This window comes from Melozone crissalis, unplaced genomic scaffold, assembly GCF_028551555.1.
Source record: "Melozone crissalis strain CALT ecotype California unplaced genomic scaffold, PUWL_Pcris_2 ptg000016l_1, whole genome shotgun sequence".
NCBI lineage: Eukaryota > Metazoa > Chordata > Aves > Passeriformes > Passerellidae > Melozone > Melozone crissalis.
Window position 1 is genome coordinate 51,212,779 of NW_026535794.1, and position 25,845 is coordinate 51,238,623.

The window sequence follows — 25,845 nt, forward strand, 5'->3', positions numbered from 1 at the left end:
GACCTACCCTATATTCTTCCCCACTTACAGATTATGCTTCCTGGCTTGATATTAGACCCAGTTCACTCCTTCCTACACAATGACCTCCAGACAACTGGCAGACCTGGCAGTGCTACCAGCACTTTTTGTGGACAGGGAATGGTGCCTCAGTACCATTAAACCAGGTAGGTCATGGAATTTATGCACCTGTTCTTCCAACCACTAAGCCTGAGGCAGCTTTGTTACATCTGAACAGAGAAATATTACAGACACTCATTGCATTACAGATACATGCAAAAGCCAAAATCCCTGTGGTGATAGAAGAGAGCCTGAATGACAGCAGTCATTGCTGAGGTGGGAACAAGTTGCATCCAGTCACATCAAAGCTGTTTATTTTTGCTCCAACCATGACCTTGCAAGTACCCAAAGCAGAGAGGTGCCCAACCACCTTGTGGTACCCAAACCCTTTTATGTGAAGTCAATGATGCAGCTGTACTCTATGAGCCCATTGACATCAGGCATGTGGCCCATGCTGCTACACATTACTGGAAGTGCAATTAGTCTCGCATACAATGAAAGAGAAATTAATTCAGTTCATAAAAACAGTCTGTTCAAACAAGAGTGAGCAATAGCATTCCACATAAAACACATTTTCGCATTAAAAATATAATTCATCACTTTTTGAAATATCCAAACATTAATGTTGAGAACGTCCCTTACCTCCTCGCTTGTTTAACTTGGCGTACCCTGGCACATAGCTGCTTGTCATGGATGATGAACTGCTGAAGGAGGAATGTGGTAATGCTGAGACCAGAGGTTCATCACACTTTTCTGAAACACAAGAAAAGAAATTCACTTTATGCTCTTAATTATTCATGTGTATTAAGTGACAGTGTGCCCTTTATTTTCCCTCTGGGTGATAGCACATCCTTTTTATTTTTGTACATGTGGAATGCATGTAGCTACATCACAGCTTTTCAACAAAAAAAATCCCCTACAACCACAAGCCAACAAAACAAACAAAAACTCACCTCAAAACCACAAGAAAACCCACAACAAACCACAAACACATACACTGACATGAGAAAATAAAGATTTCAACTATTGAGAAAATGAGATAATGGTAATATCTAACCATGAGCCATCACCCTCCTTGGAGATACAGCAGTTGAACAAAAAAGCCTACCCTGAAATATCTGGGATGTTTTGGTGACAAAAATCTAGTGCTAAAGTAAAGTATTATCATGACAGCTTTCTAAGAAGTAAATAAGATACACATTTTCAGTTCTGTAATAGAAGTGCTGATAAATCTGATATTAAAAAAAAAGAAAATAAATTAGGGAACATTAACAAATGCTTATGAATTATCAGATACAACAGATTCACTGAAAAAAACCTATACTAGCTAATCTCTATAATTCATTTGAGTACTTCACTTCCATTTTACCCTGCTATAAAGAAGATTAACTTGGTATTAGCAACTAAAACGGAAAAAAATCAGAATCAGAATCTTAGCCTTCCAAATGAAGAAAAAGTTGTAAATCAAATCTTCTTTTGTATTATATAAATTAGAATGAAGAGAAATGGCTTAGGATTTTTCAAATACCTAATTAACGTACTGCCTTTTGTGAGATTTTTTGTGGATGTTTCAACAGACGGGAGAAATGTGTAACTTAAATTACTCATTTATATCACAGGTAAAACTAAAAAAAAGCCTAAGCCTACACCAGTAAGCCTAACTAATCTTTTTAAACACATGCACTGCAGCACAGTCTCTGATGTAAGTGGAAATACCTTCAATTTATGTATCTATAAAGCATTAGGTCACCATGGGTGGTCTACAATAGGTCTAAATATGCATAAGCAGCATATTTAGTGCTCAGCCACAACACCTAGTTTTGGTACAATTAAAAACCAGTTGTTTGATCAGACTGGATTACACATGGAGATGAAATTAATCCTACCTTCTAAAGAACTTTAGGAGGGAAAAAAGAGGATTCTGACTGCATCAAGTAATATATAATGCAATTCTCCTAAAATGTATAGTCTCATGTAGTGAAAAATAAAATTACTTTCACAGGAATAGAAACTGAAGTGCAGAAATACAAAAGAACATTCATTCAGGAATCAGTATTTTGACATTTAAAAGGAAAATAAGTGTCCTTCACAAATGTCCAAGTTAACAAACATTAAGGGAAAAAAATCCACACAAGCACAAGCAAGAGTAAAGGGCACCTGCTTTGAACTGAATTAAAGGATAATTCCAATGACTTTCAAGTTCACTACCGCAGTATTTAAGGATGGAATTTTGACAAGGGAAGATTAATGGTTTGAAACATTGTTGTTTATACCACAAAGCAGAATGATCGATTTCCTCCTCCCTCTGCTCTGGCTGCAGCACAGCAGCCCATTTGGTCAGAAACCTGCAGCCAGGTGCTCCTCACAGCCCACCCCTGCAGCAGCACACCAGGGCTGCACACACCTCTGCACACACCTGTGCTTTCACATTCTGGGTGCCAGAATTGCTTTTATTTCAGCCAAAGTGCTGAAGGTTGCTTTTATCTCAGACAAAGTGGTACAAGGGTAGAGCTAAGGATAGGAGTGAGCAGCAGACTGCCACAATTGCCAACTGTTGTCCTAAGTGCCATAATGATATTAATGCAGAGCTACTTGACAAAGTTTTTGCCAAGCATTTTTTTATCTATTGGTTTAGTTTCTGAAGATCATGATAGCTTTTCAGCTTGCAAACTACTTAAGTGCCGCGACTTCTTTTTCTGTGCTACCTAGCTAGAGACTTGAAGGCATTTGCCATTAATCCTGTTGTCTAGGTAGATGCTGAATGAAACATTTAAAAGTAGAAAAACACACAATCAGAAGGTTTTAAAAACACATAGCATTCTTTTTATATCATTTTCATTTGCTTATATTACATGATATTTACCCTTGAGGGGAAAAAAATCATGTTCTCATCAGTAATGAAAACTAAGATTGAACATGCACCTTTGTTCTGTTTCCTGAGGGTTTTTAAATATATTTTGGCAAGTAAATTGTTAGGTTGTTAGGGTGACAATTTTCTGTCACCCATAGCTTCAGACTGGGGTGGGAAGAAAAACCTGCATTTTCCTGGAAAATATTAGAACGGTAAAAACTTAGTTACAAAAAAATGAGTTCAACTTATGCAATTTAATTTATTACTAATATAATGGGAGGCTAATGCTTCTATAGTCTAAAAAATTGTGAAATAAAAGATCTATCTTAAAACATAAGCAAATATTAAAAAAGTTATTTTAAAAATGTAGGCAAACTCTTAATTTCTCAACAGAAGTAAACATCGATTTTTGACATTGGGCTCAGAAGAAATGTGACAGATGAAAAAAGCCTCTTCCTACAATAGAAGCTCATCAGAACTTCAGATCTTTTACTGGTTCCAGTAGCTATTGAGAAAATCCCCTCCTTTTAATTTGACAGCTGTTATATTTGTGCTACCACTGAAAATGCACAAAAGAAAATATGGGAAATTTATTTGGAATGAATACTAATTTCTAAATCATTGAAGGTCTGCCTTATCTCTGTTTCACTAACTCATACTCTTGGATTCAAAAGAATAAGACAGAGAAGCTTGACTTAGTAAAAAAATAGAGGGAGCATCCCTCTATTTGCCACTGTGGTCACAATTATTACAGACAGTCATGAATATGCTTCATGTGATATATGTGTATGCTTATCAAGTATTTAATCTGAGTCTTCTGATTTCTTAATTTGATTGTAATCATCAATACTGTGGTGAGGGGTAGGAAACAACCCTGAGTTGATACCATTTGCCTTCATTGTTGTTTAGAACTGTAATCCTCTCCAATGTCTATTTTGACATACCAAGTAATAAGAAAAAAACCCTCACTTTCTCATTGTTCTAAAAAACCAAACCTCCCAATCTGCCTGCTCATTTATGTTTTAAAATATGGGAAATTCACCACAAATGTGTATGAATTACAGGGAAGGACTATATTTCAGATTAATAGACTTAAAAAAGTTATTACATCTCATCATTTACTCCCAACTTTAGGTCCAACAGAATAAAAGTTAAAAGACTGCTTACATAAACTAATATTTCTAGTCCTGTATGAAAGTTTCACTAAATATACTGCACTATTTAAATTTCCACCAGAATAAGAAATACTCTTTTACCACAGATTTAAGAGTGAATAAAACCCCAAGCCTTGGGAATCTTTTGTTCTTCCAGCAGTTTTAGTTACTTCCAGCAGAATTCAATTTTTTACATAGCAGAATCATATATACCTTCCTGTTACTGAGATATAATAGCCTTCCCCATATAAGTCAATGCACTGTGCCCTGTTAATCAATTACAGAGCACACTCTCCTGCCAGCATCGCAGCAGCAAAGGAATAAACTCTCCTCCGTACCATTTATCTCAGTGATATATTAACGGCCAAGGCAGCTCAGGTCCATTTAAATGTTAACTTTCTGAAGCAAAAAGACACTTCCACTCCACTCTATTCTGTTTGGATCAAGAGAACTGATAACTTCGTCGTAGCAATGATGACATTTGCTACTCTGACTTCCCTATTTAGAAAGAAAAAACAAGCATATGCCCATCAAAAACAGCTCTTCTTAAGATCATAATAATTAGAGCAATGGAATGAAGGCAGCCTAATATCATTTAACACAAATGAGAAACATCTGCCATCCCCAATCTTCAAATTCCTCAAGACTTAATAAATATCATGCTGTGCACTTGCTCTGTTCTTACAAGTTTTCTCAGGCTCCTGGCTATTGGAAACCAGATAGCAGATGAGATGGATCTCTTGCCCTAACCACTGCAGCCTGTCATATTTCTGGTGGTTACAGTCAACAAAACAAAGAAAATATATCTGCCCATTCTTTCCTGTTTTACAGTCTATTCACAGTTTATTTTTATATCCTACCCAACATGCTGGATAAACTAAAAAAGGCCCTACTTGGCCTGCAATTGCTTTAATTCCCACTTACTAGTTTATGAACTATTTGGGGAATAGGGGCCACAGTATTTGAAGGAACAGCTGTTGACTGCAGCACAAAGCAGACCATACACACACCAACTCTCTTATCAACCCCATAGGTTATTAAAGTTTATCCTCACTATAGCCGTCACTTCAATGATTTTTGATGGGCAGAGTAAAATACCTTGATGCTTCACTTCACAGAAGTCTGTTCAAAAGCTTCCTGATCAATAAACAGGTCACCTGTAAAGTTGCTGACATATCTTATCAAAGTAGTCTGAGTAGATGAAAAAAAACAATCTTCAGTTCATTTGTGTCTTCTTGACATTTGTATCTAGCAGTAGGTTGGAATGCATACAAACTACCTAAAAATGCTGAGAAATGGGAACAATATACATTTATAGTTACAGGTAGTTTTTATGAATAATCTGGAGCTGCATCAGAGGGTCTCCCAGAAGCTCTTGCAAAGAATTTGTCAGCAAAGTAAAAAGACAGCTGTGTGTGTAAAGTGGTTTTAAAAATGAAAAATATTTGGATACTGATAACCATAACTCATCAGAAAGTATGCTTTTGAATAAGAAAGCTTTTTACATCATATGGTCCAGTGTGCATGGAGGAACATGCCTTTAAATAAGCCCCAAATCCACAAATTACCCCCCCGTTTTAAAATCTTCAGTCAAGATTTCCTATCAAATTGTAATCTAGGACAACAATTTTGCTGAAGGATAGATCTAAGACATAAACATGCCACCAACAAAAACTTTACTAAAAAAAGCTCCATATGTTTATGTCAGAAAAGAAGAACTCAAAAGCTGAACAACTTAGATTCAAAAAGGCAAATGACTGCTATGTCAATATTGTATTCTGAATTAAAAATAACCATAATAAATCACTAGCAGAAGATGAAAGAGATGACTCAATCTGTATTAGCACTGAAAAAAATGTCATAGCCTAGAAATATACAAAGCCCTGACTCTAACTAAAAGTCCTCATCAGCTTTCTTTTATACTAGACAAACAGAAAATTTACAATACAAACCATAAAATCTGAACTATTAACAGTATATCCAACTCATTAATTATATAAGAATGCATGTCAAATGCAGGGGGTAAAAAATGGTTATAAACAATTTCAATCTTTACTTGCAAAAGACTCCTGCTTTAAATATGAATTCCAAGATAAATGTTAGGGAGCAAGGGAGAGAATATTATCATCTGGGTTTAATTTGTACTGTGTGCTAAATGCTAGTTCGCTTAAACAGGTTTTTCTCCTCCGATCTGAATACATAATTTCACTGTAGTGCACTGAGGAGGAAGAGTAAGCCACCAAGCACTTCTGAAAAGCAGTCATGAGATTGCAAGGACACTCTGAAACGTGGGTAAATACATATGGGATCTGGCATATCTCCAATGACAACCAATAGGAATATTAATGCAGCTGGTTTGGATTGCAGTGTATTATTATGCTAAGACAGCCTCATGTTCCATATAGCACAGGTAGGTTTTATAGTCCAAAATGAATGCTAGAATATACCAAGTTAAATTCACAAGCCTGTGTCTCCCCAAAGAGTAGGAATAAATAAGCACAAGCTGCTGGAATACTTTATGCACTGTTTCAAACGAACTTTTAAAGCGATGCAAGCCAAAAAGCAGGAGGTACTTCAAAGTAGCTCATCATCAATGGCAGCCCCTTTAAAAACCAAATTTAAAAGTGGGTATTATTGAGCACAGGCTGTCACAAGTTTCATTTCAATCTTTGCCCTGTGTCACAACCCTGCTGCTCAGTATGATATGCCTCTATCCAAACTTCAGATCACGTGAGACAGGAATGCAGGTAAGGGCTGAAAAAAGCCAGGTAGGGTATACCTCATACTCTCTAGTACTTAAGGCAGAAAGAAATCAGTGAAGAGTTTATCAAAGACAACCTCCACTTATGGGGAAAGGAAATACTTGCCTGTCAGGTATTTGCCAAAGGTACAAGCTTTTGGTGCATTTGGGGTTGTTCTAACAAAAAAAAAAACAAAACAAAACAAACAAACAAAAAAAAACAAAAAAAAAAACCACACCAAAAAAAAAAAAAACCACCAAAAAAAAAAAAAACCCCAAAAAATCTGCCTTTTGATGTTGTATTGTGTTGGAATACCATTCAAAGAAAACCCACCACATACTGCTACTTTGTTTTTCTCTTTCTTAGCATAACAAGCTAGGTTTACTCCTCCCCAAGTTTCTTGGGCCTCTTTATATAGATAGTAAATAGGGATGATGGCTGCTAGAGTAGAAGCTCAATTTTTTTACCCTCTTCTGTCCCACCTATTTTCCATATTGCAGAAGCTGGCAGATTCTTCACATGACTGACATTTCACACAACAGCCTTGATGGACTGTTAGGGAGTCAAGTTCATGTTCAACTTCATGAGCAAATGAGACCAAGTGTCACTGAAGCTTTTCTGCAAGTATTGCTCGAGCTCAGCTGTAATCTAAAAGACTAGAGCAGCTCGTATTGATTGCCTGGGATGTTTTATATTCCACTTCAAGTTGCATACCACCAATAGAGGTAATCCATTGCTGCTCAAAAGGTTAGCTGCTGCTGGAAAGGAAGAAAATGTAGCAGCTCCTTTTCCCCCTCCAAGATAAAGCCATTAGTTACATTAATTTGGTGGTCTTCACACAAACTTTCAGCATTAAGGTTTCATGTTTTGAGGTTTGTATCAAGCCTTTCTTTAGAGCTCTGTAAGAAATGGAACAAGTCTCAGGTAAAGCTTTTTTTTGTGGTGCTTACTTTGCTCATAGCAGTGGACAGGCAGTGAGACCTTCTTTGTTTTGGTTCTGAATCAGGAATTCATATCTGGGCAATACTGAATACATCACCAGAGCCATTTCTAAAACTGCACGTGGATGCCCAAAGACTGTACTTTACAAGATGTTCCAAAGGATCTTTCTACCTGAACTTCATTTCTGATACCAATTTTTTTCTGAAAAATTGACCAACTTTTAGAGAAGCCAATGACTGATTAATCTGAAAGGTCATGGTATGGCTACAAATTTCGATTACTACAAACTACTATCTTGCTCCATCATAAGGCCCAGGCTATTAATAAGTAACAAAACTTTCTTGGTTTGAGGAATTTTTAATAAGCATTTTAAAAAATATCTGGGAAATATTGGAAATTAAAATTTCATAAGAATTGTATCAATGAGCAATGTACTGTATGACTATTATGAGACATTTTTGGATGTACTGCTATCATCAAGTGGTATCCAACATAAACCACAGTACTCTCCAAGCTTGTGTCTTTAACCACTGAAAATGAGAAAAGGGTTAAAGCTAGCATCATTAATTACTGTGACTTAGAACTTACCCAGAGATATTAGGATTTATTATTTAATTAAATTATGCAGTATGGAATCATTGTAAGTATAAATGTATACAAAGCAGCCCCTCCTGAAATTAAAATTTATAAAAATTTCAACTTCACACAAAGGAAAAATAGAAAACTGTATCAAAAATTTGCCCAATTCAATTTTTCAGAAAAGTATAATTTTAAATTCTTCATTTATCAAAATGCATATTTCATTTAGTATTGTACATTCAGAAAGAACAAGGCACATCAAAGTTGAACATATGTGTTATTTTATCATTAAGTAAAATTCAGTTTTAAATTATTTTAGAAAAGTATGTTCTTTCTTACCTGCAGTAAGGCTACTTAGGCAGTTGGTTCTGGCTGCAGGTTGTGGTTTGATTTGGGGTTGGTTTCTGGTGTTTTTTTTGTTGGAAGAGCGTGGACAGTGGAAGTTTTTGCATCACTCTAAAGCAACCGCACAAAATTGCCTCTGGCTTATTTTAGAGTCCACAGTCCATTAGGAATTCATCAAATGTTCCCACCCTTTTGTCTTTTATGAATACATTTGTAAACTGTTTTACACCCGGTGAAACTCAAAGATGTGTGAGAAACCTGCATCTTTTTTGGTCATTTAAAGAAATCCCCACTACTAAGGTCAATGGCACCTGGAATAATTCAAAGTCAGTCAGTCTGGTTGCATGCTTGGGCTGTCATTATGTTGTCTTTAGTGCATAAGCAAAAGCAGACTATCAACTCTATGCAAAGTAAAATTCATGAATATTTCTATATTTTTGCATACCCAGCCCTCAGGTGTCTCTTCAGTTATTAACCTTCTGGCATGCAAATATAGTTCTTCATCTTTTCACTACTGAAAACACCTGAGCATTTTGAAAGGTTTTTACAGCAAACAAAGCTCCAGCTTAGGTGCCTTTACAGGTACAAATGATTTTTTACAGATTGATACCTGAGTTAAGTATGAATAAACCTGGAGTCAGGTCATGTGAAGTTTTAGAGTAGCAGGTGGAAGGACCCACAATGATGAAGGAAAAGATCAAGAAAAAGAAAACGAATAAAATCTTCACAATTTATTTCATTAAATCTCATTTAAATTCAACTAATTTCATTAATTACTTGACCTATGTTCCTCCTCAGTCAACTTTATATCAACTAGTGTCTTTTGTTTATGGATGGGGTGGAAACTGGGTTTGTTTGTTTGGGTTTTTCGGAAGGAGTTGTTTGTTTTTGTGGGTGTTTTAAGTTTTTTTTTTTTGTTGTTGTTTCATTTGTTTGTTTTTCAGAACCTAGAGATAAAACACTAATGGTTAACAACTAGTGGGTAATAACTAATGTTTTCTAAAGATTTTTTTCAAACAGCTTTACTTTTCATCATTGTGGTAGTAGGTTTCCATCTCTAAAATTAAGCTTTCATCTCCAGCAAGAACAAAATATGCTCTTTATTTCCTCAAATTCATACTTATTATAATGGTCTTTTTACTTTTAACAGCTCTTTACCCACATAATTGTTCTGAATTTAGAGACGCTATTCTAGGCTTTATCTAATTTAAGCAAGATCAAAGCAAACAGTGACTTTAAAATTGCTGGACACTTCAACAATAAAAGCTCTTCCACAGAAAGCCAAACATTAATTCTCAAACCAATGTATCATAGGTACAGAATAATAGATGTTTTAGTGTATACAATGCATATAAATTAATTTCCAAAAATTATATTAGAAATATTTTGTAATCTATAATGAGTCTATCTACCTACCCACATATTGGTTAAGGGGCTTAACAAAAGTCTTGCGAAAAAGTTAACTCAGAGCAAAAGCTGAGGGTTCCTGTCTGAAGGCCTTACCAGAAAATTACACTTTCCCTATAATAGCTAGGGAGCAAACTCTGCTCCTACCAGGCAGACAAAATATTTAATACCATCAAGCATTCAAAGCACATTTCGATTTGGTTAGATGAGGAGCAAAATAGAAATTAGCAGGTTATGCAAAATGCAGCAGAGAATTGCCTCGCAATTTGCACAGCATAAAGCAAACATCACTTAAAATCAGGGCTTTATTCAAAAGGATTATTAATTCCATGTTTGTCCATTGGTGTTTACCTTCATATCCCCTCTAGAGAAAACAGATATGTCATGTTTATGGCAGAAGCTATTAGTCCACTGTTTATCAGTTGTCTAATATTCGAAGTGATGAGAGAAGCAAAAGCCAAAAGGTGTGTGATATATGAATGTAACCATATTATACTGACAGATTATTCTTTTCCTCTGTGCAAAAGACAAATAAAGTCTAACTTTTGTTTCCTGCCTCTTCTATGAAGATTTTCACCTCCAACTAAGATTAAAATATGTGCTTTCTCAATTCCTGTCACTGGTGCATGGGAGGACCAGCTCTGATTCCATTTTGCTAACTCTTTTGTTAAAAAGCACTCTTCTCCACATTTCTGGAAAAGTATTAAGTGACCAAAGGAATTAAATTGTCATAATATATTGATTTCACCAAAGCATCAGCAAACTACTCTGAAAAGGTATTTTTGCAGGTGAAAGAAGAAATACTTTTGATCTTTTTCCTTACTCTTGCATTAATGTAATGCATATGTTACATATGACATATGTGTTTAAATCATGTTGGTCATGATATGACTTCACGAAACCTGAAGATAAGCTTCCAAACCATGCTGATACCTTTTGCAGCTTTTTTTCAGACCCCAAATCCTGGCTAAAACTGTGGCTAGGAAAATAAGAACAACAACAAAGCAAATCGAGAGCCATTTGATAATAGAAAAATGTGACCATAGTTTAGATTTCTGAACTCTCTGTATTGCAGACTAAAAAGAGCAAGCTGCAGTACAGCTAGCCTGTAACACATAGCATTCTCTGAGCCTTGTTATACATACTGGGAAACTCAAACCAATTATAGAACATGGCTGTGAATTTTGACACTAGAGGCCCAAATTTCTTGCACTAATACCTTGAAGAAAAGAGATATGTAAATCAGAGTAGGCTAACAAGTGTTTTCATATGCTGGCAAAAAAAATCTGAAAGTTGATTCCAATGTGTTCAGCATCCTTAAGCACACAGGCAACAGCGCAAGGTACAAATCAGTTCAGGACTGGAGCTTCAAAGCACACATTTTGTGGATGCGTTTTACCATATTCCCTGAGGTTTGAAAGCATCTAACATTTAATAATTAAAGGTGGAATGACTGTTTATTTCCCTAGAGACTAAAAAAAAAAAAATCTCACCATTATGAAACAAAGATAAGAAGATTTTCCTAAGTTTGTATATCTGAAGCTGAATAGAACATTTTTCTTTCTGATAGACTGACAAGTTGGATAGGCGAGACTATTTGATTCCCAGATGTAAAATATTTATAGGATTCCCGTTTCTGACACAGGTCAGGGCAACTAGCATCACAAGCAAACTCCTTGCCCATCTGCTTGGATTCATCATTTTCTAGAATCTAGAAATCTAGATATTAAAGTCAATGTTTAAACTAAGTGACTTAATGCCAGCAGAAGAAAATTGCAAACATTTAAAAAATCTGTATGAATGAAAAGTCAATTCTTTTCTAACATAGGACAGCTAAAGTGACAATTATCAGTCAAAAGTGCAATCTCCAGTTTTGAGATGAGACAGTTTTTAATTCCAGAAAATGTGTTGTGCTCAAACTCTAGCTGTTCAACATTCATAGGAGGCAATAAAATCTCGGAGAGGGTGGTAAGGATCTATGATGGTTTTAAAATCAGTGGGAGTAGATACAGATTTGGGGTCTTTCAGGTCTTCCTAGGTTCTTCATAAAAAGGAATTAAATTCCAATGCAAAGAAAGCCAGGGTCAGCTGTTATTAATCCTTAACAGGAGCATAGGATGCGATATCAAAATCAGATGCAGAATTCAAACAACTTCAAGTGAGATTCAAGTGCATAAGCCATGGAACTTATCAGGAAAATACATATCCAAATTTTAGAGTAGCTCAGACTTTTTCAGAAGATGTCATTAGTAAATGATATGTGTGATCCAGTTGCAGATAGAATTTTACAAAACAAGTTACTATGTGGTCTGCTTCTGATTTTGTATTTCTCCTTTCAGTTCTAGGGAATCAAAACTAGTCATAGGTCTAACATTCACAAACAATTTTTATCATTTGGCTTGAAAAGGGCAGAAGAGAGGAATAGATAATAATCAATCATTGCACAGTTGTTTCTGGGTTTTGTTTTGGCAATAGGCTGATATTCGATCAAAAAGGCACAACAACATCTACTGATATTTCCCAGAATGAGCAAGTCATGGCATTAAATAAAATGGTGAGATGCAAACACAAGAGATACAAAAGACCTCAATATTTTGAGATCCAAAATATTAGTTTAAATTAGTTTAAATTTTCTGGCTGCTTTCTTGAAGCACTGCTACTGAATGAAAAGGATTTTGTTAGAAGTGTCTCTGCCCTAAGAACACCACAGGAAATGTAGAAAATAACAGATTCCTAAATAGTATAAAGAACCTTGTAGTTAAATGAATTTTGCTTCTTTCCAGCCTCCTCCCCCAAAAAAGCAAAAATGTGTATGTATTGCCCAGTATAAAATAAACAAACAATATGAACATTTTTAGAGAACTACTTAACTGAAAATAAACTTTCTACCCAGACTACAAAGTTCAAGTCAAAGGACAGAGGTTGCCTGTACTGTTCAGTGTTGATAATTCAGAGCTTAATGGTTGTCATACTAGAAAAGATTGAAAAGAAAGGGTGGAAGGATGGTGCTGCACTTCTTCTACATCCAGTCTTTGCATCACTCCAGGCAAAATTCACCTGTCTTTGGTAACTAAGCATACTCAGAAAAAAAAAATTCCATCCATAGCAAAATACAGCTTATGCCTTGCTTGTGCTTGTCTGGTGAATTATTGGGACAAGAGGAAGAAAGCTTTGGATGGAAACAGAAGAGAAGAAATTGCAAAGTAGGAAAACCAGTTCTGAAATATTGTACATCAAAAACAATTTTAAAAGGGCTTAATCAAGAGTAGGATTGATATGACAAATTCCCTTTCATTGTAAAACGACTACAATTCCAGGTAGCTTCATGTCCTCCTTTTTAAAGCCCTTAAGTGTACCCCATGTACATTTTGTCTCTTCAGAAACTCTTGAATTAAGAAGCATTCATTAAAGAGAATTGCAATGTAATTAAAAGTTGGCTAGAAAGATGCTATACATATGGATTCTACAAGAGATATTTTTAGGTATGCTGTGTCACTGCATTTCTCTTCCTGATTTAAATAACCACACCTACCTTATTTTAATGTTCTGTGTAAATTCAAGCCAAAATGTTTTCAATGGCCTTAGCTACTCAGCTTATCCTGCTGTTCACACAGCATTCTTTCCATATAAGTTGTTAGGTTTTTCTAATTATCAAATGCAAACAGTATTGACAGCAGCAGCATCTATTATTGTATCTTCATTATCATGCTAGGCTACAGCTGAGGCATTTTTAAGGCCAAGAGAATGTGATAATTATGGTTGGTACCACCTTATTATTACTGCATGTTTAACACGTCAACAAAGGAACATAGCACTGTTAAATTAGCGTATGTGAAAAATGAAGGTGTCTAATAATTATAGCCCATTCCCTCCAATTTTAATCAGATATCTGAATATTAAGTTCCTAACATTACAGTTTACTACCTTTGTCTAGGTCATGAACTCCCATTATGTTCAAAGTGAAGAATGCCTCCTGTAAATACACTGGAATGTCCATATCCATACACAAATACTGCAAGGCAGGATCACCTGTAGGACTTTCCAATCATACCAACTGGAGTTGCCCAGGCTTGGCAGGGGTTTGCTGATTCTGTGGCCATCAAAACACTGGCCAGAAGTGAGGCAAAAAATAGTGAGAAATGGCCTTGTGAGCCCCAAGGGGAGTACAGCAAGAGGGACAGGAAGATTCTGGCTGCCAGATTCCTCTGGAGGGTCCACATCCCATGGAGAGGAGCCCACACTAGAGCAGGGGAACAGAAAGACCAGGTGCAGCAGAGAAGACAATGATCCCACCATTTCCTATCCCCCTCTACTGCTGAGTCAAGAGGTGAAAGAGTGAAGTTGAAACTGGAAAAAAACCAGGGACTGATGTAAGCAGGAAGGTGTTTTACATTGTTGGGCTTCATTCCTTTGCAGCATAAAATAGAGGTCTATTTTAACTGGCAATAAAATGAACTTGTTTTCCCAAGTCAAATATGTTTTGCCTATGAGGTAGTTGGCAAGTGATCTCTTTGTGTTTATTTTGACCCACAACCATCTTCTTCTTTTCTCCCCAGAGAGGTGGGTATGCCTGGCAGCTGGCCAGGGTCAAGCACCAAGCTGCTAATCAGATACCAGAGAGCTGACTGTGCTGCTTGTCAGAGACACCACAGACATTCGCACCAATGGTATTGACTAAATGCAGTGTAAAAGCACTAGATGTTGGGGTTTTTACAGATCTATTTGAGGAGAATTAAAGAACACTAAATTAATTTGTAAGATGATTTCTACAAAGTTAAATTTGAAGCCTTCTGCTTCAAGTTGTACCAGCCTGTCCTCAGCGCACTATTCACATCCAGAACAAACCTGTGAAGGTCTGGATATCATCTCTCCTTGACACAGACACTTGGGACCCCAATGAAAGGAAACTTGAGATCCTAGTGGAAAGTATCCCTGCCTGTGGACAGGAGATAGGGACTAGGTGATTGTTAAAGTCTCTTTCAATCCAAACCATTCTGTGATCCAGACAACGTTGCTCCTCTAGGAAAGAAATAGGGAAGCGATACCATAGGAATCCAATTATGCTGTTCTTTCAGTAAACAAAAAACACTGACAAAGCCAGAGTTTAGCTCAGTTGCCCTTTAACAAGCACAGAAGAGCTGCATAAATAGCTGTCACGAGAGGAAAGACCTCACAGGGAACAATTTTAACTTGCCTGTCCTAGGCAGCACTAGTTCAAATTTGAGCTTGGGCTCAAATCTGGCACCAATGCCTGAAACCAATGGCAGAATTGGAGGATTTGCTACTCCTTTCTATGTCAAGCAACTTATGATGTGAACTTTTCATAGTAAACATGGCAGCTACCCTGAATTCACATGCTATTCTACATCTCTTAAATTGCCATTCCTGGCATGCATGCATCAGCAGCAACAACATAAATCTCACTGCCCAGATGTAAGTTCTCTTCACGTCTACATTTTAAAAGGTGTGCAGGAAAGTTTAAAGGTACTGTGCTGTCAATCATCGCACACACAGTGATAACGCAGCTTTGCAATAAGACAGTCTTCACACGTTGGCCTGTAACAGGATTTGTAAGTTTTCATCAAACCTCAAATGACTTACTCAATGCACTGAAGTCACCACACCTTGTCCTTTTACAGATGACTAGATTGCACTGAGTAGTTCTGGATAAGAAGTAGTAAAGATCAGCAAAAAGCTTGAAGCAAAAAGCAAAATGTTTTAATCCTTTCATTCAGCTATGAATGAGGAACAGCCAGTCAGGATAAGGAAAATCTTCTATAATAAAATTTGTAAGATCATATGCCAAGTAAAATGGTGCTTTTCAAGTTTGTTCCATTCTCTTCTACTTCTGAATCCATAAATGATATGTCAAAATCACATGCATATAATTAGGATCTTTAGTTAACAGAAAAAATTAATTCAAAGAGTTTTGAAAATGAATAGAAAATAATATAACTGAAATTCAAGTAAAAAAAGACAGTGAAAAAAATTAAAATAATTTATGCAATGAACCTCTAATTTTCCTCAATAAATTCTCCTGAAATTAAAAAGAAACAGAATTCATATCTATTAATATCTTCCTGAACTGAAAAAAAAAAATCATAAAAAAAAGGAAAATTATATACTTCTTTACTTTTTTTCCACTTTACTTTCTGGATTACTTTCATTAAGCCCCCCTAATTTAATTTACAAAGTTAACTTTTATGCTAAATGCAGTTTGCCAGGATAGTAGGCTGAGTTTGTGAAGAATTAATTTTCTCTTATAAATGAATGAACAAGATTGGAGGAAGATATAATGAATGATTTAGTGATTGCAGTTAACCAAAAAGTTTCATTTTGTTCCCTTATGGAGAATGATGGAATATCATTTTATTGAAATCCATTATCCTAATGAGACGATATTCTATGCTTGATCTTAGCCAAAAGGCCGGTGAGGATATTTTAATGACTTACTGCTTCTGCTTAATAGGGAGATTTCGTAATTACTGAAACTACATCTGTTTGATTAATGAGCCTTTTCCAGCACCCATGCATCTTCTTTTAGTTTGGCTGATAAAATGCACTTTGAAGCACATGGACATAGGTGTTTTTCTTGCTGCATATATGTACTAGCAAAATATTACTGAGAAAAAAAATAGGAACTACCTCAAATAGGGCAATAAAATTCTGATTTTCATTATTATGAATAAAAGTTTGCAATTTTCCCTCCACTTCTGTTAAACAGAAAAATGAAGTTTGCAATAAACATTTAAGTAAAACTTGCAGTGAATTTTATGGCCCATCTCATGGATACCCTAGGATGGCTTGCAGTCAAGTAGGAAAAAAGAAACAATTAACCCAGGAAATAAATAAACAAAGGCCCACTGATTCTGTGAAATTGTAACTGCAGTACCCACACATTATCCATTTATGAAAATGACTACAATAATTTTCAAGTTTGTTTTCACAAGTTGCTCAAAGACTATGAAATTGTGGTATGACTTATGCCAAAATTCCTACAAATAATTTCAACTTCAAGGCCCATCATGTGATATGTGAAGCTTAGAAATCATAAATGAAGACCTATGAATTAATCCTCATGCTTAGACTTTCCACATGTGGTACTATGAAGAATAGATTTTAAAAGAGTATTAGAAAAATAGAACAAGAAAAGACTGCTAGAACTTTCCACAGACAAGAATTTAGAGAAAAATGATCATTAAATAAGGCATCAACTATGTTCCTTAGTTTTCTCAAAGAGGAAAAGATAGTATAGGTCCTATCTGAATAGATGATATAAAAGCATTTTGTATTATTCACAGAATGAAAAGGTATTGCACGACTATTGCAGTATCTTGATCTCAAATCTGTCTTCATTAACAGAGTTCTCTACTGAAATGTCAAATGATTTCTTCATATCTCTGTTTTACTCCCCCAGTTGCTAATTCTTTGTTAAGGGTACTTAAAAGGAAAAAAAAGAAGCCTCTTTTTTTCAAATAAAAACAGACTTAAAAATACACTGGTATACTTTCTTTTACATTATTCACAATTTGTATGCACTGAATTATGCTCTGTATCATGGTAGTGCAAAAATTTCTCATGTATTACCTATTCTTCTGTTTCTAATGAGATATTAAAATACAGTTACTAATCTGTTCACTTAATACTCTGTGAGACAACTATTTATGAGACATGTTTCTTGAATTCTTTTTATTTCTCAGCTAATATCTCATCAACATTAATACTCCCTTTTTAAGTGTTGATAATGGCAAAGTACATATGTTCAAAATGTTTAGGGAAGCAACATACTGTATTTCAGTATAGGCAGCAATTAGACACAGAAAAATCAAAACTAAGTGCCACTGACAAAAACTGTTCTACTCACCTGAAAATCCACTTAACATTCCATTAATGTTTAGGGAACAAAATGCTTACCAGGGAGCAAAATGCTTACCAGGGAGCAATATTCAGGGAATTATCTACAAAATATAATCTCTAGGTGACAGATTGCAATTCATTAAACCTTTTTACCGATTTTTTAACCCCCAAAAATGTTAATAGTTGTATGGCACTTGGGAAATTTATTGCACCCTGAGAAGGAACGCCAAGAACAGAACACACACCTATTCCAGAACTGCAAGATGGCAAAAAACACACCAGTTACAGGGTGCTCAGTCACCTCTGTTCCAAATTTGTTCAAAATTTGAAATGGTTATAGAAATATGTTCTGAAGAGCCCTAGGGACTGTTGGGTAAACATATGTCAAAACCCCCAGTAAAAACTTTTGCCATTAAAATGTCAGATTTTTTGCTATCCCCATATAAAACAAGATTTTTTTTTTTTTTTTTGTAATGGGAAGACTTTGCTGTTCCTTCTAGGTATTTCCATGCATTTGTGTTTAGGAATAATAAAAAGCTGCTGGCTATAAAATAATTAAAATTATGTAAACATATAAAGAGATTTATTATTTCTGTGGTCTTTTGGTAGTCCTGGCTGCAGAACTGTTTTACTTGAAAAAATTAGAGCTTGGGATTGCAATTTCAAGTGAGGTAAATCAGTCTCCACCAGTCAATTTCCTTCTGTGACCAAATGTGATAGTGTATTGACCGAGACACAAATTTTGTGCAGCATTTCACATAGAAATCTCGAGTTAAAGTAACACAATATGGCAAACATCCCAACTTCCATGGTACTATTTTATCAAGAGAAAATGTCTAGCCTCAACAGGTGCCCCCCAAAACACACCACCTCTTCAACAATTGCATGAGGGAAATACTTGGAGATATTTCCCTGTTGCAAAAAAGCCAGACTGATTGCTGTCAGCTTCTGGACTAAGTTTATGAACAGGAATGCTGCATGTTTGGGATAGTGCTCTCTGCAGCCATGTTGAATGACCGACATGAAGAGCACTGAATTCCAACTGCAAAACCAAAGAATTGCAATTGGCTTCAGTGGAAGAGAGCAGTTTATCTGAAGTGTAAGGAGAGCAGATTTGAGCCTAGTGCCAATATTCCAGTTTTCAGGCATGATTACGTAGCAATTAGTTAATGATCCTCCTTCTTTTCAGTTCTGATCAGTCTTTATGAGAATTTGTTGCATCGCCCGTGGATAAAAGAAAATTGCTTCTGTGTAATGGAAAATGGTAGGCAGAACTGGTGTTAGCAGGAAGCAGACCAACAATAATTGAACTAATAAGCTCAGAATATTACCATTAATACAGTAATACCCTTTAAGTTTAGAGGCACTAAATAATAATTCATATTTATTAAGTCTTATGAAACCACTCCGCTGTTTCAACAGCATGATGATGTGATTTTGTCACAGATGATACTCTTGCAAGCAAAGCAAAAGAAGATCACTGAAAAAATGAGGGATAAGTTATCAACAGAAAAATATTTAAGCATAGGGGTTGGATAACTCCCAAAAAGTTAAAACTTCCAATGTATTAACTATCCAAGACAGTTTAGTACATTACTTCTAGGAATGCCTGGTATGATAAAATATCTGCTGACATAATTGTGTTTGAAAAGCACAATAAAAACCCCCAAACCAACTGAGCATTAAGATTCACATTCTCTATAGAGAGGACACAGAAGAGATCAACAGGACATACTTGCAAGTGTGCTACAACTGCAACAGGATTCCCAGCTGGCCTATTTTTCCTTATAATTACGACAGAATTAAGCCACAAGATTGCTCCATTGGCCAAAGATGACCTGAAGTACTTGGGACCCACAAGACAGATAGCTGAGCTTCACCACGATTGTTTTCTAAAAAAAAAACCTGAGAACTAAAAGTCACAAGAAGATTAAGACCTTTGTCTCTTGCAAGATATGGAGAAAGGCTGATATGGATAAAGTACTATTAACTAGAAGTCTGGCAAAGAGAAAAAGAAAAGTTACAAAAATGGGTAAAAAGTTAAAGGATAAGACAGCAAAAGAGAAAGAGAAAAAACAACTCTATCAAGAGCTATTAAAGACAAGAACTTAGTGTACAGTTTGAACACCAGAGCCAGGCTTTTTCCCCAGATCATTAGCTTTCATAAATCAAAAATAAAATTTCAAAAAGACATAATTCACTGACACTTTATCCATGTTATGCACTCATGACTCATTACAGGCAGCTGAAAGAATCAGTTTTCATCCTTTTTGCCCTTGACAGCAGGCATATATATAATCAGTAAAAGCTCCCTCTAGTGATACACTGTTCAAGCCAAGGAATTATAAAGTATTTTAATGGAAACATTAGTAGAACTCAACTTTCATAGAAGTTAGACAACAATTCAGTGTTTAGCAGCAAGTAATTTACATGGCCAAAAATTTTATAATCCAACAAAACACTGCAAAATTAGTAATTATTAGTATTTACTAATTATTAGTATTAGTATTATATTATTAGTAATTACTAATTATTAGTATTAGTAATTTTTTCTAAAAATATACATAATTCTACATTCTTTTTGCCCACACAGTACTGTAATCTGTAATACCATTCCATGTGATCTTTCTCTTATTAGGCACTGCGTTTTACAAAATGGTGAAAGCTGACAGCTAGTATGAAAGAAGACTTCAGAAAGAAGAATTTAAAAATATGTTAGAGGAAGCATGAGCAAGGTGAGTATGGATTTTTTTGTTCCATGGTCTCTGTACCAATAGCAAGTTAATAAACCCAGCAGTGGTCACAAGCCACAAGCGTAGCATGGGGCAAGTGAAGCTTCTTAGGGTACTGTGTGGAAGAAAAAGAAGAAGAAATACACCATGAAACACTGCACTGGTGATTAAGTACCAGTCAGAAGACCAATGCAAAAATAGTTGCATATGAAAGTCAAAGTGAAAAACATTTGTTTTAAACAGAGTTCTGGAAAGCTGGACTGAAAAGTTTAGAAATCAAATCAGAAGTGGTTATTAGTAAAATAATTCCCAGAAATGGATCAAATGGGAGTAGAAGTGTTGAGGAAAAGGGGGTGAGGAGAATTATAATAATAAAAGAGTCAATGAGATATGTTATGTGCTCAAACTAGAGTAGAAAGCAAAGGCACAAAACTGATTAAAGAGAAAAGGGAAGCAGAGACATTTTAGTGAAAGAAACTTGCACGTGATTTGAATCAACGAAACAGAGAACCTCAGTGGAAATAAGTTACAGTCATAAGAGAAAATGACTTAATAAATGTACTTTGAAAGGTTCATAAATCTCTGCACTCTATAAGAGCCAACAATTTTACCTCTTTATTTAAGGAAAACAAATGTTTGTTTTGATTTGATGGAATCAATATAGGGATTTCAGAAAGTGAGCAGCCACTGGGACTATTAAGAGTAAGAGCTAAAAATTAACCAAAGACCGTCTCAAGCTCAAGAGCACCAACCTGTTGTCATCTTATTGTAGGGGTTCCATACTGTTGTCTCCTTATCACAAAAGTTTCATACCTTCTTGGTGTTTCCCATGGGCACCTCCTCAGAGCACTGACTCTTTCTTCTTCACAAAGCAGCCAACTGACTGCAGCTCCCTTCTCAAGCAGCCACCCCACTCTTTTATAGCACTCTGCTTTTCATTGGCTACAGCTGTGGCCTGTTAAAGTCAGGCCTGTTCCTAATCTTTGATAATTGGCCCAGCTGCAACTCCTTAAGGGGTAAGATTACATTCTATACCATCTTTTTTCTTACATTCTATCTTTCTATACCATCTTATTTTCTTACATTCTATCCCACTACACCAATCTATGAATATTTGTGTGATTATTAATACTTTAAGAAGCACAAGAAAGACAGAAACTTGAACTGTGGAACTCTTCTAATCAAAGGCAGAGCTCCCCCTTATTTGGAGCCCAAATCCTGTCAGAAGTGAAGTTATGGCTGCAAATGGAAATACAGAAAGGAGAAATTCTCCAAAAACTGAGCAGATCTATATCAAAATATTTTGAAGACAGTATATTCTAGCATGCCTTTATACTATCTGTAAAAACTGTTGTCTTTATCAAGCAGAGAAATGCTTCATATTTAAAACTATTGCTTTCAATAGGTAATGAATGCTAGAGAATAGAAAAGCCTACGACACCCCTAAATGACTTTTTTTAAAAATAATCTTAGAGTTTATTGGTTTTTTGCCATGTATTTGGTTTTCAAAGGGCAATGAAAACATTTTTGTTCTTTCCGGATCTTTCAATTCTAATGCATTTACAAATCATCTGTTTTGCTACGACCCACCTGCTAATTTAATTTAACAATGAAAGGAAATCACAGTCAGCAAAAATCCAAATCCTAAAGTTTTTTTAGAAGTTCCTAATTAGCTCGTTAGTGAAAGAGCTGTTTGTAACATTTTTTCTGTAATTTAACAGAAAAATTAACAACAATACCAAACAGGGTATTTTTGAAGAAAATGTTTAAACAATCCTTTCATACCTAGAATCCACAAACAGACATTTTAAGTCTCAGATACCTAAATTTTTATATGACAGGGCACAACACTCTTTATACCTATACACCAAGAACAAGAGACCCCCTCCAGAGCATTTATGATTTATGGTCTTATGAGACAGACTGCTCCAAAGCAGAGCCCTTCAACCACCAAGGCTAAAGAGTGACATTGTCTTTATAACACTGCATCTGCACTTTTGCTCAAATCATAATTGTCCCTAAACACCGGACACCTACAAATGGCCTGTCCTTTGGTAGGCCATCAATTCTCAGCACCAGCAGTCATCAATAGCCACCTTTGTCAGAACAAGCACAGCTCCACTTGCCTTCCAAATTACAGAAAGACACCTATCCTTGTCCTGGCAATGAAATTTGATGTTACTGACATAAACTATTTCTCAATAGACTTCACAATTCATAATGGCAAAAGCAGACAAATTACATGGTAGCTTATCTGAGGAAGCTAAATACCATGTTTCAAGATTTGCCTAAATATGACTGAAAAGAGAAGAAAAAAAAAAAGCTGAAATTTAGACTCTTTTATAGCAGAGTTTGTAGCAGCAAAATTAGGTATTTTCATGAGGCCTGAAGAGATTTTATGCATAAATGGTTGCAAAGGCAAGCATGGAAAAGACCTTTGGGATAAAAGCCTCAGTGATCTTATCAAAAATACTCTTGTCCCAGCCCAGTACCTACATTTAGTGCTCAGCCTACCATTTGCAACAAACAGAACTCAAACACTTCAATTAAAAATTAGAGACTTGCCATGCAAACCAGCCAATTCCATTTCATTCACCTTGACTTATCTATGACAGTTGTAAAATGCAGTATTTTAATCACTCCAGAAGAATGAACTAATTCCACCTCTTTGCTGCCAAGTCTTCAAAAAAGAGGAGGAAACAAGGCTGAATTGGAACAAACTACAAAAAAAGCAGATTGAAAAGTAAATGGGATTACAGATGAGCCTGATTTAAGTATAATTATAGTCCAAAACCAGTAAAAATTGTACCTTCTTAATAATGTTTAGTATGCTTCTTTTGTAGTTTTAATTGCTAGTAGCATTGCCACCAAGAGCAATCAAATATAACCAGGATCAATGTTTAATTTATGCAGCATATTGTAGTAACATTAACTAGAGCTCAGATTTAATAAGATTCTCATCAGCTAAGTTTGTGCTTTCTTTTTTTTTTTTTTTTTTTTATTTATTTTTCCTTAAAGAAAACCACCAAAAATAGGCAGTGGGATAGCAAACACTCTAGTTCTGATTTCAGATTTTTTTTGTTCTTAGTAGGATATTTGAGACAAATAGTCATTCAGCTGGATACTTAAAGCTCTGGTAAGCAAAAAACACCTCCAGTTTCACACAACTGTATAAAGTTCAGCATAGGAAAGCAAAAAACCAAAACAACAACAAAAACCACCCATAGTTTACTTTAATCCCATTATACCATTTCTGCAACATTTACTGGAAATGTACAAGAGATAAAGCATGTGGTTGAATTTCAGTTGTAGTCCAAAGTAAGATATTCTCTAGAAACACTGAATTTGTGTGTTATGAAAAGCTGCTAAAGCACCAGAGCTCCATTTCAACTTTGAATTAACATGTCAGAATGCTTTAGTAAGGTTCATTTAAATTAGAACTATGTTCTGATTTGGCACACCACTACCTTTTAAAATGTGTTGCCTGTTGATAACAAATCTGCATTTATAAGTCTGCTTTTATCCAGAATCCCAGTATTTACTAAATGATCATGCATGTTATTTATACATAAGCAACCTCTCTGTCCCCAGCAAAGCAGAGCCATGGGAGGAGAAAAATGCAGCAGCTGCTCAGGAGAGCACAGCATCACTACAGGTTAGCAAAACAAGGGAGGAGGAATTTTAAGTTTATTGCTTTGCCTTATAAATAATTATGGAGGGGTAGGAAATATTATCAGACACATTTAATTTTTGAAGACATTTACATAGATTATTAGAACCACATAATACATGGGGGAAAAAGCAACAAACCAAGTAGTTTTCCTTATTCTCAAAGATCAAGGAAATAACTAAATGTACACAACTTCCTAAAGGTAGCTAAATAATCAAAGGGTGTCATAAAACTTGTAGTAGCAGTCATTTCTCTCTCCTCTTCAAAGGAGGAATCACTTCAACACCTCTGTCACTTAGCAACTTCTGTTCAATGGGTTGGAGAACAGCTCTCAGGCACAGGATTTGTGGTCACATCCATGCGTTATAAATAGGGATTTTACACAACAGAAATCAAGCCAGCAAATGCAACACAGGACACCTTGGTGTCATGTGCTTTAGCAAGAGACACATACCACAAATCTTGCTTTCTGAATGACTATAAGGAATATGACTTCATGAATGTAATCTCAATTTCAGTTTTCAGTCAGAACTGTTATCTGCATTTCTCACACAAAAGCAGTTTCCCAGTTGAAAGGGATTTCTAATGCAATGCTTTGAAGAAGGAAATAAGAATTTTTTGTAAAGGCACAGGAATAAAAAAAGTGTAATTTTTCTTCTTTACCCTTCCTGATCATATCAGAGAAAGTAATTCTATTTTATTCTACACTGACTTTTATATCATCTTATGACTACGTCATGTCAAGCAACACTATTATGACAATCATCACTTGCAATTTTTTTTTCATTCTTGCCCTGAGGAAGAAAAAAACAAACAACCCTCTGACAAGAAAAAAAAAATACCAAACCAAAAAAAAAAACCACCACAGCAAACCCAACCGCCATCCAAAAATAACCAGACAAAAGCCCCAAAAAACCCAAAACCTAATAAAATAGGATGAGCCTAAGATTGTGTTTTGTCTAGGTAAAATTTTGATTTCAGTCAAGAAATGAGTCTAAAGAAAAAAAGCTGGCAAATAAGCAGCTGACAGCAGAAGGCAGACCTTTGATTTTAGTGCCACGGTTCACTGATTAGCAGTGCATAATCGATGACAGAATAGATGCCATGGAGGGATACTCTCTGTCATGCTATGCCACCTCTAATGAGAGGACTGCTTCTTTCAGTAACACTATATTATTGACTTGGACTATAGTTTAAGAAAGATCAAACCAGCTCAATTAGGAGGCTCATTTGTATTCAGGCTGCACCATCCAGGGTTCAGTTACGAGCACTTTGTTCCCAGGATAACACAATATTTGTGCATAATGTATCTTTTCATCCTTTAAATTGTAAAGGTCATTGGATGGGAAGGCACTGCTTTTCTGACTGCTCTTCTTCTAGAATTGTTTCAGTTTAATCCCCATGCATCTATCATAAGCTATTGACATAGGAAAACAAGGTAAGAGGACCTGTTTTTAAATCCCCCTCCCACTACTCATATCCAAAGCCACAGTGACAGAAACATCATTCC

General features: G+C 35.7%; 1 protein-coding gene across 1 annotated transcript in view; it reads right to left on the reverse strand.

Moving 5' to 3' along the window:
* The window catches only part of CNTNAP2 (contactin associated protein 2), a 1,011,078-nt gene that overhangs the window by 696,000 nt on the left and 289,233 nt on the right, over positions 1 to 25,845 (reverse strand). The window contains exon 2 of the mRNA XM_054274302.1: positions 700 to 810. Within this exon, the coding sequence (XP_054130277.1) occupies positions 700 to 810 (111 nt within the window). The remainder of the gene's footprint in view (positions 1 to 699; positions 811 to 25,845) is intronic.